The sequence below is a fragment of the Rhagoletis zephyria genome, unplaced genomic scaffold (assembly GCF_001687245.7).
Source record: "Rhagoletis zephyria isolate East Lansing unplaced genomic scaffold, Rhagoletis_zephyria_1.1 Rzeph_scaffold_00042, whole genome shotgun sequence".
NCBI lineage: Eukaryota > Metazoa > Arthropoda > Insecta > Diptera > Tephritidae > Rhagoletis > Rhagoletis zephyria.
In genome coordinates, this window is record NW_016157126.1 from 574478 (window position 1) to 588278 (window position 13801).

Consider the following 13801-nt stretch of genomic DNA (forward strand, 5'->3'; position numbering starts at 1 on the left):
GTACTTTGGTACTTACAACAACACAAAATACCTAAATACTTTTATACTTAGTACTTAATACTTAGTAAATACAATTTTGCCCATTACTGATTGAGAGAATGGTTTTACTTTCTAATGTTTTTATCATGATTTTTACTAGGTGTAATTGAAACTTAGTCAAATGAGTATTAAGGAAAGAAAAATTTGAGAATAATAAACACATAAAGAGATGGGTGCACAAAAAGTTAAGTTAAATGTTATACCAAAATGCTTAAAAAGTAAAAAAATCTATTTTTTTTTTAATGTTACTGTATAGAGCTCTTTAAATCTATTTTATTTTTTATGAATAAGGCCATAAGCATATACCGTTTTTATAAATAAATCTTATAGCAAGATGCTATATATTTATTTAAACACTTTTTGGCTGGCGAAATATGTAGTTTTTTCAACTTAATAAAAAAGCGTATTTAACCACATTAAAATTTTTTTTAATATTGAATGGCGCAACACAACCACTCTTTTTGTTGTACGAAACCCGTGCCTGTCATCTATTTCTTCTGTTTCGACATTTCGTTATTTTGTATTTCTTTCATTTTGACGTCATTCGCATTGTCAGATTTTTGAAATTCGTTTTGGTTCGACATTTTTCTATTTCATAATTCTTTCATTCTCATGTCATCCATCTTCCATTTCTTACCTTCCATTACGGTTCGCATCGTTGAACGTGCCTGTCAAACACTGCCGCCATCATGCTTTTCAGTTTGGCGGGCACGTCCGCTGTTAGAAAGAGAATAGACAGAAAGGGGCATAGGATTCCATACTTGTAAGTATTACGATGATATGTACAAACATACATACCCTGCAAAAAATTGTGTGACTAATCTCTAAAGAGAGTAGTCCGAGATTACTCTCAATCGGGTACGATTGGGCATTTATTAGTCGCAACTAGTCTCATATGGGTACTAATGGACATCTATTAGTCTCGGCTCATCCCTTATGGGTATAATTGGAGATCAATTAGTCCCCAACTCATCTCTAACGGGTACTATTAACGATTTAATGATATTTACGCACTAACTGCCATACCTAAACAAAAGCGTTGGGCGGAGCGGTTTCTGACGCTTAGCGTTAGCGCCGAAGTGCCATACCTAAACAAAAGCGTCAACGCTACGTCAAACGCAGAAATAACACCAACAATAAGCATAGGTTTGTTTGTGTGTAGCACGAAAATGACAGTTCCGCCCTCTTCTGCAGCCAACTTCAATACCAACGCCCTGTCAAAATCGGATTTTCCAACCGCTCAGCGTTGACGCCGCGTTGTTTCGGTATGCTTCATACAAATTGTATGGGCATGAGAATATTTTGACAGCCAGACAACGCTGACGCTTTTGTTTAGGTATGGCAGTTAGTCAATGAAATTTCATGTGCGGCGTTGGCACACAGAGAGAGTATTCGCCTAACCAAACTGAGCAACCCGGTTCGAATCTCAGCTGGCGAAAATTTTTATTTTTATTTTTTAAAAGTGACTAGTCGATTTTTATACCCTTTCGGGTATAAAAGTGAACAATTAGTCTCTTCATAGGACATGCTCGAACAAAAGCGAACAGTTCATTCCATATAAAGAGATCAAAAGTGGTATTAGTCGCATGTTCCTTTGCGATTGCTCCCGGAGTCATCCCGGCTTAGTCCCATTTTTTGCAGGGTATGTATGTATTGCAGCGCTCCCTATTACAATACGAACACACTTGTTTTACCGAAATGAGTTTGAACGATTTCAATGTTTTTCTTTCATTCATTCACATTATTCCATGTGAAGGTAGAAAATTTAAAACAAAATGAATATTCATAACTTACAAAAATAGTAGTGAAGTAAAATATCCAAATCCACTGTACTCTGCTTAGCTAGAAGTTTTAATAAATTCATGCAGCCCTGTAGTGTACATTTATTGAAAATTCTTTTGGTGGCATACAATGCCTTTTTTGTAGTAGGACCTTTAAAAAAACTAGGGAATATGCTATTAACCGTAGACCTACGTTGGGGTCGAAAAAGGCCCGAACATCTGTTTTGAGTATATATAACTCTATGCGTAGTGGAATTAGAAGTCTGAAAGTTTTTCACATTTAATTATTATTTGAAATGAACGAAATTACGTAAAAAGCATATTGCTAGCCGTCATTGTTTCGTCCTGAAAAAAATACTCCATAATTCTACGCTTCGGGTCGTTTTCGACCCGAACTGAATTTACCTTATATTTTACCGAAGAGCGAATAAAGATATCATTTAAAAACTGCTATTTTGTTGCAGAAATTTCCAAATGAGGATTTTTTTTTTTGTAATTGTTGGTTACACTAATTAGGTCAGCTGATTCTTTGATCAGCTGGCATTCCAAGACATTTGACAATTGAAAAACTTTTTGCAAAAGCACTAATAAAAGAAAAATAAAAATGTCTCGACTTACTGCGGAACAAATTGCAGATTTTCTAAACAGTGAAAATGAACAAAGTGATGGTGGTGAATTATTTAGTGAAAGTGATACAGAATATGAACCTGAAGAAGATAATCTCAGTGCTGCACTCACCGAGTCTTCTGAAAGCGACAGTGATGAAATATCAAATGCAGAGGAATCTTCTGATTCGTTCATATCAAAAGATAGGACATCTTGGAGTACAACACCCCTGATTGAAGGTAAAGCACTCGTAATTATTTTCCTGTTTGAATTGTTTACATTCTGGACTATACTTGTATATAGCTAGGAGAGCAAGGAGTTGCAACGTTTTGAGCTTGCGACCAGGAGTTACACGATATGCAAGTGCTCGTGTAGATTCAATAAAAGACGAATTTTTACTGTTCTTTCCTGCTCCAGTTGAAAATATAATTTTGAAGAACACGAACGCTTATGGCAAACATATATTTGGTCAAAACCACAAGGAAGTAAATCGCGACTTGTTGCATGCTTACTTTGCAGTTTTGCTAATGGCGGGAGTGTATAAGTATGAAATGTCTAGCTATTATCCTCCGTTTCATTTTACTCATGGTTATACATATGCAATTTTTAGATCAAAAAATGAAAACGTTGAAGACCTTTTCTGTTCAACTTATGGAAGACCAATATTTCGATCTATAATGTTTAAGGAAACATTTCAAAAAATTACCAGAATTATACGGTTTGATGATCCAACTTCGCGCCGCAACAACTGTGACAACTTTGACAAATTTACACNATTTTACTCATGGTTATACATATGCAATTTTTAGATCAAAAAATGAAAACGTTGAAGACCTTTTCTGTTCAACTTATGGAAGACCAATATTTCGATCTATAATGTCTAAGGAAACATTTCAAAAAATTACCAGAATAATACGGTTTGATGATCCAACTTCGCGCCGCAACAACTGTGACAACTTTGACAAATTTACACCAATACGCAACTTGTGGGATAAATGGGTGGAACTGCTGCCAATGTATTATAACCCTAGAGTGCGTTACGATCGATGAACAGCTTTTGGGGTTTCATGGAAGAAGCAGTTTTCGCCAATACATGCCGAGCAAGCCAGAAAGGTATGGTATAAAATTTTGGATGCTTGCATGTTCAAAGTCTTGCTATGTATGGAACATGCAACCATACTTGGGCAAACTGCCGGGAAACCAACCCGAAAGGAATCAAGGACAGCGCGTTGTACTTGATCTTGTAACCGGTTTGAAAGGCCACAATGTGACTATTGACAATTTTTTTAGCTCATTCGAGCTTGGCCAGAAACTTCTTGAAAAAAATTTAACAATGGTGGGGACAATGCGTAAGAACAAACGCAGCATTCCCGCACAACTGTTGGAATGCAAAAAGGTTCCCGTTTATACTTCGACTTTCGCTTTCACGCAAAATACTACATTAGTTTCATATATTGGACGAAAGGATAAATGCACTGTAGTGCAGAGCACAATGCACCACACTAAGAGTACGAGAGATCCACCAAAAAAATTGCCGGAAATAATCGAATATTACAACAAAACCAAAGGCGGCGTTGACACCGTTGACAAAATGCTATCGACTTACAGTTGTAAACGCAAAACAAATCGCTGGCCAATGGCTGTATTTAGCACTATCGTTGATATTTCGGCCTTAAATGCTTTAATTGTTTGGATGAGTGTAAACAAAATTTGGGTGGATTCTCAAAATAAGGGCCGACGTAACATTTTTTTACGCGAACTGGGACTCAGCTTGGCAAAGCCATATATGGAACACAGGAAGAATTATACTGGAGAAATCCCCTCAAGGGGCTCGGGTAACCTGGTAATGGATAATGCAGACTCCCAGCCGAGTGGCTCACAGCCGCAACACCCGGAGCCACCAAAAAAAAGGGCACGGTGTCACTATTGTGTGTCAGAAAAAGAAACATCATTCCGAAAATAAGACGGAATTGACATGTGTCATGTGTAAAAAAAATTTTTGTAAACGTATTCATAACAGAAATATTTGCATTGAATGTCTTGATAATCGTAAGAATGTGTAAAATTAAGCTTATGATCCTTTAAATATTTACTTTAATTCATTATATCAACATAAAATATATTTGGGTCGAAAACGACCCCCAACGTAGAATTTTGAAGTTTTTTTTTCCGTAGGTCTACGGTTAAAAGACATCTATATACATATATAAATGTGAATGCCTGTTTGTTTATTACCTTATGACTTTTGAACCACGTCACGGAATCGCATGAAACTTTGCACACGTATTTTTTTACTCCGGGAGGGTTATAGGTATGGTTTTATTTGCAAAAAGGGTCAATTTTGCTAGGGGTTGTGGCACCTCCCATAGGCCTGCAACTTCGGAACCATAAGTCCCATGAACTTGAAATTTGGTATGCAGATATATCTATGGTAGGTGCTTATAGTAAGGTATGTATAAATGAGTTTGTAAATGGGGGCGTGGCACATAATATAGGCGTGGGATTTTTTATCAGCCATAACTTCGGAACCACAAGTCACATAACCCCTTTATTTCCTTTTGATATGCCTTTCCAATTTAAAATACTTCATTTTCCTGTTCGCTTAGCTTTTGCAATGACAATAAACAAGAATGCCCTAAAGCATATTCCAAAACTTTATCAAAAATAAAATGTATGATGACTGCATTGGAAAATGAAAAATTATATATATATATATATATATATGAAAAATAATGAAAACATGCTGTGAAATAATATTAGAGTTATTATTTGTAAGAAATTAGATAGTTACAATTTAGGTATTTAGTACAACATTGGTATTTCTTCTTTTGAAATATTTTAAAATAAATAAAAACACCTGCTGTGCCAAAAAAATTGTATTGCATTTCATTCCAAAAAACCCAAGCTATACAACTGTCCTACCATATTCTTCTATCACGGCTATAGTAAAATTAGAGCAAAAATAAAATATAACATCTTGACATAAAGTATTTTTCATATTTGTATAAAGACGTGGTGTGAAACCCGCGGGTAAAAGCTAGTATTTAATAATTTCACGATGATATGGAAAATTTTGATGGACATGAATTTCAATATTGACGTGGGTGAATCAAAATGAATTTTTTATTAGTAAAAACTCAAGAAAAGCGGCATTAAAGTTTGGAACTTACATATACTCCCAGGGGAAAAGTTAATACATATTTTGTTCTAATGACTACTGATAATCGTTACAGCTATGAAATTTTTACACATTATAAGAAATAGGTAACGTGCATTTTGGCGTACTTAACTCGATTTTTGGCTTTTTTTATTATGACACTTTTCTAGGAAATGAGCGATTATCATAATGTACCTGAAATGCAAAAAGACACAAAAAGATCCTCACTGAAATGGAGAAAGTCGTGAGTAATATTTTTTTTCATAAAACGACGTGGGGATTTCATTCGATGAAATCCACCATATATGTAAATCAAAAACCCAACAAACACTGGAACAAAAATTTTCAAACGTTTGAGAAAATCTTATTTCTCAATTTGATTTTCAGCCTTGTTTATCATTTGAAACTAAACATTTTCTCAAATTTTTCTCAAACATTGTTTATCAATTTAAGAACGGTTTGAGAAACATTTGAGAAAAAATTTGTTAGCATTCCGTTCCATTCCATCTGTGTCAACATGGCACTGATGTCGAAGTCCATCGGTAGTCTGCTACATCAGTCGCAAAATTACTCTTCGGCCACGCGCTCGCTGTTCGCAATTTGTCTAATTTCAAAACAAACTATGCAGCTAATTTTTTACATCAACCGTATTTTTCTTTGTTAAACTAACTGAATAAGTAAGCTATTAAATAAACTGTTGGAGTGCAATGGGGTATAGTCGTTGAGCTGGGTATGCAGTTACAGTTGCAGGGCTATACTCAATCCCGACTCTTGCGTCCTCGTTCGCGCACTCTGGGCAACGTGAGCAACCTATGTGCGAGATGCGGTAACCAATCAGAGTGGAGCCTTGGGTCAAGACAGAAAGAGAGGGAGCTTCGGTGGGGCCACTCCGACTTATTCGGTTTAAGGACTCACTGAAGTCTGCAGCGTCTGTTCACCAGTAGTTGCGGCTGCAAGCGGGTGTCTGCTTGGAGCAAGCGGCTCGCTATATAAACGTGTATTTGGTTGCGAAACCACCCCCGTCCCAGCAATGGGTTGTGCGTTGGGTTTGGGACCCGCCACGTAAAAACCGCTTCCAGTGAAGAAGCAAGGCAAAGCCTCGGATGAGACCCCCCTTATGATGACGACCACGGCAAACGTTTAAAGGCCTACGATTTGAGGGCATGCACCTGGAATGTCCGGACCCTTAATAGGGAAGGTGCCTCTGCCCGGTGGTTGATGTCCTCGTAAGGCCAAATGCTGACATCACCGCCATCCAAGAAATGCGTTGGACGGGGCAAGGCAAGCAATGTCTGGGGCCTTGCGACGTCTACTACAGCTGCCATGTAAAGGGGCGCAAATTCGGAGTTGGATTTGTGGTGGGAGAGAGACTCCGTCGCCGAGTACTGTCGTTCACCCCGGTGGACGAGCGTCTAGCCACAATCCACATCATGGCGAGATTCTTCAACATCTCGCTCATCTGCGCCCATGCCCCGACGGAAGACAAGGATGAGGAATCCACGGATCTCTTCTATGAGCGCTTGGAGCGCACGTACGAGCGCTACCCCCGTCATGATATCAAAATCGTGCTTGGCGACTTCAATGTCAGGGTGTCTCCGGATCGAAAAACGAGAAACCAAATCGATCATGTTGTGATAGACGGAAGGCACGCTTCCAGTGTTTTAGACGTACGCACACTCCGAGGCCCAAACATCGACTCGGACCACTATCTTGTTGCAGCCAAGATACGCACCCGCCTCTGTACAGCACAAAAAGTGCGCCCAAATATGCAAGGAAAGCTTAACGTCGAAAAGCTGCAATCACAACAGACAGCCAGCGCTTTCGCTACTCGACTCTCACACCTGCTCTCAGAGAGCACTCTTCAACAAACCGACATATGCGAGCAGTGGAACCACATTTCCCGCTCATTAAGTACCGCCGCCGAAGAAGTAGTTGGATTTCAGCGAGCCCGAAAGAACAACTGAACAAAGATGCCGCCTACAGGGCCACGCTGCGATCGGGCGCAACGCGGGCTATGTGGGACCGCTATAAGGATCTGAAGAGGGAAGCGAGACGTATTTGCCGCAATAAGAAGAGAGAGGCCGAAATACGTGAGTGCGAAGAGCTTGAAATGCTGGCCGACAGGAAGAATGCCCGAAAATTTTACCAGAGAGTTAGGCGACTTACGGAAGACCGGGGCGTACTCCTGTAAGAACAATAATGGCGATCTATTAACTGATGTCCAGAGCGTACTTAAAGTATGGAGGGAAACACTTTTCCGTCCTGCTAAATGGTAACAGCACGGAAAGTTGTGGAGAAGAAGAACCCGAGCCCGCAGTCGATGATGACGAGGTACGTATAGCAATAACGCGGCTGAAAAACAACAAAGCCGCTGGAGCTGACAGCCTGCCAGCTCAGCTATTCAGGTACGGCGGCGAGGAGTTGATAAGGTGCATGCATCAACTCTTGGGCAGAATATGGTCAGATGAACGCATGCCCGACGACTGGAATTTAAGTGTGCTCTGCCCAATCCACAAGAAAGGTGACCCCGCCATTCGCGCCAACTACCGCGGGATCAGCCTTCTAAGCATAGGTTACAAGGTCTTATCGAGCGTATTGTGTGAAAGACTGAAGCCCACCGTCAATGAACTGATTGGGCCTTATCAGTGTGGCTTTAGACCTGGCAAATCCACCATAGACCAGGTATTCACAGTACGCTAAATCCTGGAAAAACCCGCGAGAAAAGGATCGACACTCACCACCTGCTTGTCGAATGTAAAGCCGCCTTTGACAGCACTAAAAGGAGTTGCCGCTATGTCTCAAAACTCATACGGCTGTGTAAAATGACGTTAAGCAATACCACCAGCTCCGTCAGAATTGGGAAAGACCTCTCGGAGCCGTTCGCCACAAAACGGGGTTTCAGACAGGGCGACTCCCTTTCATGTGACTTCTTTAATCTGATGTTGGAGAAGATAATAAGAGCTGCAGAACTGAACCGCTCAGGAACAATTTACTACAAGACCGTGGTAGTGATACGTTCGGTTTGTTTTCGTACTCTGGTTTCGCCAACTGGCAACGCAACTGAAGTTGGGTTGCTATCGATAATCGACCTATAAAACATAATACGTTGGAATTATGTGTGATCTATAGATAACATTCTTAATTTAGTTAGTTGAATATGCTAACTACGTAAAAAAATTCTTGTCTAAAATACGGCCATGTGTGTATCCAATGGACTTCAGATCTTTGGAAGTGTGGTAATTTTCAAATATTTACTCAAAAATAGTATTTTCAATGGATCTTAAGAAAAAATTATTTTTTCGTGAACTTTTTTGGAAATCGGGCGTGGCAAGCCCACTTATGTCAAGTATGTGTATCTCGAAAACCACTTCACCAATCTGTACCAAATTTGATACACACATTGCGCCCGTCCTACCTTCTTAAACAATGTTTTGAATTTAAATCGGACAAAAGCCTCGCTTTGTAGAACTATCGCTAACTTTGAGTTTTCGAATATTTGTTACTTATAACTCTTTAAGCACTTAAGAAAAATGAATCATATAAGAATTTATTGTTTCCCCAATGGATTTCAAACAATTTGATGTATAATTTATTTTTTTGTGTTCTATTTAAAAATTTGCGTTTTCCAACGTTAAGATTTGCCTAAGTAAGAACTCCATATCGAAAAATTCTTGAGCGCTTCTAGTTTGATAAATATAAAATTTGGTAGACTAAACGGTATTTTCTCATGATTTTCAATAAATACTAACACGTAAACTTAACTAAACTTTACCTTATTGTCGAAATTATCATTGCCAGAAGGTGTTATGGCTGGTGCTGGCTTACACATATCGTCATTGTGAGCATTTTGTGCACGTTGTAAATTTTTGTATCTACTGCGGCGTTCCAGAAACTGCTTACCAAAGTCTGTGGACTCTTTATTTTCGCCTAAAAGAAAAAATTGCTATTAATATAACAAGGTGTTTGGTGGTGAAATCGTTAAAAATGTTTATTTATATACATTTTAGGTACATTTATATATAGCTCATACACTTATGGTCGCTCTGGTGTAGTGGTTAGCAGTGCGCGCTACCACTCCGCAGGGCCTGGGCTCAAGCCCTGGTCCAAGCAACATCGCAAAAAAATATAGGAAAAAGTTGTTTAACAGCGGTCGCCCCTCGGCAGGCAATGGCAAACCTCCGAGTATATTTCTGCCATGAAAAACAGCTTCTCATAAAAATACAATTGCCGTTCGGAGTCGGCATAAAACTGTAGACCTCTTTGTGTGACAACATCAAGGCGCACGCCACAAATCGGAGGAGAAGCTCGGCCAAACACTAACATATGTGTAAGCGCCAATCTATTATTATTATTACTTATGGTCAAAATAATAGGGCATAAATTCCAAATTATACACCCCTATTCTGCAACACTTTCGTATTTGCTACGAATCGAACTTTCGAAATTCGTAACAATGGCATGCCTAAAAACGAACGAGTAAGAAATTGAGAGTTTTTTTGCGTAATTTTGTACGAAAACAATTCAGTGTGACGCGAGATAAAATATAAGCAAAAGGATGTAAATCGATAAGTTTGCAAGAAATATTGGTGGCGTTCTTGTTAACAGATAAATTTGCCTTTCGCATATACGTATATTTTTATCCACTGCTTTATATGAACGAACAAAAAAGAATGTTTAATGCCCCTTATCGAGAACCTTGGGTACGGTTTTGTTATTTGTACAATGATTTTGTGTTTTTGTATACACACGCATCACCCGAATCGTAAAACTTTAACATACACGTGTAGTCAAAGGATTAAACTTTAATTTAAAAAAAAGGTTCCGAGCTCTGGTTTATTAATAAATTCGGTTTGAACCATGCACTCTTTTTGTAAATTTCGATGTGCGTTCTGCGCAAAGATACAGTGGATGGCGTAGCCGGAGTTACATATATGTAACACTTTTTAGTGTAGTTAATATTAAAATCGTATATTTAAGTTAGTTCAAATACAATAATTAGGTTCGAGTTAAATATATGTTTGAATTTAAATTAATAGTAAATGGTACGTATAAAGACAAACGACAACTGGACCTTCTGCCTTCGATTATCAGAAACAACTCACTGCTGACTAGTTATACCGCGAATCTGCTGACTGACTGCTGGTTCTCTGCTGCTACATATTATACGACGACGCGGCTGTTTGACTGCTGGTTCTCTGATGCTCTGTTATCGCTGCACGGATGGAGCTGTCCCTCTTGCCATTGGAGTAGTGCTGCACCAAATCCGTCTTTTGACGCATCTGTGTGCAATTCAGTATTAGCGTATCTGTCGTATATTTTCAGCACAGGTTCTCGAACTAAGACATCTTTCAACCGCTGAAATGCATTCAGCTACGCCCATTTGAAAATCTGTGTCTTTGCGCAGCAGCTTTGTCAATGGTCGGGAAATATGGGCGTAGTCGTTCACAAACTTGCGAAAAAACCCCGTCAGTCCCAAGAAAGACTGCACGGCTTTAACATTTCGAGGAACTGGAAATTTGCTGACGGCACTTGTTTTCTCCTTGCCAGGCCATATTTTACCATTTTCAATCGTGTGGCCCAAGAAGTGAATCTTCGTCTGCAGAAAGTGGCATTTCTTCCATTTTATTTTCAGGCCGTTAGCTGCCGCTATGTCGAAAACTTTTCGCATCTTCGCAAGACATTCGTCCGCCGTCACTCCATGAATGATAATATCATCCATGTACAAATACAGGATATCCTCGTTCATGAGACCTTGATNGAAAGTGGCATTTCTTCCATTTTATTTTCAGGCCGTTAGCTGCCGCTGTGTCGAAAACTTTTCGCATCTTCGCAAGACATTCGTCCGCCGTCACTCCATGAATGATAATATCATCCATGTACAAATCCAGGATATCCTCGTTCATGAGACCTTGAAACACATGGTTTATGAAACGTATGAAAACGGCGGGTGAGTTGCAGAACCCGAACGGAGCGCGATTGAACTCAAAAAGTCCATCCTTCGTAATAAAAGCGGTAAATTTGCGGCTACTTTCCTCAATTGGGACGTGGAAAAATTCTTCGAAAGTCGAAATGGTACAATGTTTCCGTCGGGTATTATCTTTAATTTTACTGGGCACTCGGCAGTAACTTCGGCCGGTTTGTAGCTCTCTNGGCGACTTGGCGAATGTCGAAATGGTACAATGTTTCCGTCGGGTATTATCTTTAATTTTACTGGGCACTCGGCAGTAACTTCGGCCGGTTGGTAGCTCTCAATCATTAGGCGCACATCTTGCTTGTACTGTAGGGGTACATCAAAATCATTATATGTTTCTACTACATTATATATACTTAGCTGATTTGTGTTGTCGAAAGTTTCTTCCCCCAGCAGGGGCAAAAACTTATATCCGCCCAACGTCGATGTGAAATTAAATTTGCTAATAAAGTCGTAACCCAATAATGCGTCGTACTCAATGTCTCTGTCGGCCACCACAACAAATTTGTGTAACGTCTGCATACCATCAACATCAACGTCTGCTACAAAACAGCCAACAGGTCGAATAAGTTTATTACCCAAAACCTCGTAGGTTGGAGGCGCTGCCATGTACGCCGCTTATGTTCATTTTGCTGCAATTATGTCGTCTTAGGATCGAGACGTCTGCGCCCGTGCCAACCAGGCAGTTTACCTCCACATTGTTTATTTTAATCTTCTTCAGGCGTTTTGAATTTTGCACTATTCTGACATTAGCCGCTGAATTCGGACAACTTCTTGACATATGGCCACTCTGATTGCAGCGAAAACATTTTGTACCCACTTTGCAATCTTTGCGTAAATGGTCTACCGATCCACAATTATAGCAGTGCTGCCTTCTTTCGTTATTTGCCTGCATTTGCCAACTTTTCTTAAATGCTTGTTTCTGCTTCTCAGCTTTTTCACCGGTTCCGCTTTCAGCAACACGTTCGTAAACATCATAACTTTCTTGCAGTTCTTTGTAGGTTTTGCAGCCATACAGCTTGTACTTAAAATCAGTTTTTAAGTTTAGTCCGTCAACAATGTAACGAACTACTGATGCAGTATCAACTACACCAAGAGATGCGATTTTCTTCATCTGCAGAATATACTCACGGAAACTCTCGTCTTCAGGTTTCTTCCAACAGCTTACGAAGTTCGGCGTATTCATACACAAATGTTCCTTCCAAAAAAAGTTTAGCGGTGCGGGTCATTTTCGCACGTGCTTGGACATACTTTTGTTTTGTGTCCAGTCCATATGCCGCCGCATTGATTTCGAAATTGTTGAACCATTGCTTTATCGGCATGTTATGACCATCAAACTCCGGAATAATCTTCGCAAAATCTTCCGCCACTATTCTCGTGTTGTTTTGTCTTACTTCGTCAGCTTGTATTTTAAGGGTTAACAATTGAACTAACTGCTGAAGCATTTGGTTATTTTCCGCTATTTTTTCTGCCCTTTTTCTGTTCTGCTTTTCTGCTGTACTCTCAATTTTCTCTTTACTCTGCCTTCCTATTTGACTTCCAATGGCCTCCGCTAGACCTTTCGGTTGCTCATTGTCCGTTTCGTGCATTTTTGCACTTCTCTGCGATGATCTAGTGTTATACTTTGACCTTGATTGTCCTTCTGTCGTAGGCGGATTCGTTATATCGGTAACTGTCTTCAGTTCTTCGTGTTCAATAGAACTCATTAACTTCTGCTCATAAATATAGCGACGTTTGCAACCGTTGGGTTTTTTTATGTATTAGATGTGTACGGTTGAGCCCCCAAATGTAACACTTTTTAGTGTAGTTAATATTAAAATCGTATATCTAAGTTAGTTCAAATACAATAATTAGGTTCGAGTGACATATATGTTTGAATTTAAATTAATAGTAAATGGTACGTATAAAGACAAACGACAACTGGACTTCACGACGACCCTTTTAACAACCGCTCTGCAGAGTGACTGCCTTCGATTATCAGAAACAACTCACTCTTGACTCCCTGCTGCTACCTAGTTATACCGCGACTCTGCTGACTGACTGCTGGTTCTTTGCTGCTACATATTATGCGACGACGCGGCTGATTGACTGCTGGTTCTCTGATGCTCTGTTATCGCTGCAGTTACATTACATAAATTACCACTTTGGAGATCTACCAACTAGGGTTCCCATGTTACATATTTTGATGAAACTATAGTTCGATACATAACAAAACCACATAAATAAAAGTTTCAAAGCTTTCACATG

The 13801-nt window shown here is 39.5% G+C and overlaps 1 protein-coding gene across 2 annotated transcripts in view; it reads right to left on the minus strand.

Moving 5' to 3' along the window:
* Gyf (GIGYF family protein Gyf) overlaps positions 1-13801 on the minus strand; it is a 262645-nt gene that overhangs the window by 108521 nt on the left and 140323 nt on the right. For both annotated transcript variants that reach the window (XM_017621818.1, XM_017621825.1), the window contains exon 6: positions 9356-9510. In XM_017621818.1, the coding sequence (XP_017477307.1) occupies positions 9356-9510 (155 nt within the window). The remainder of the gene's footprint in view (positions 1-9355; positions 9511-13801) is intronic.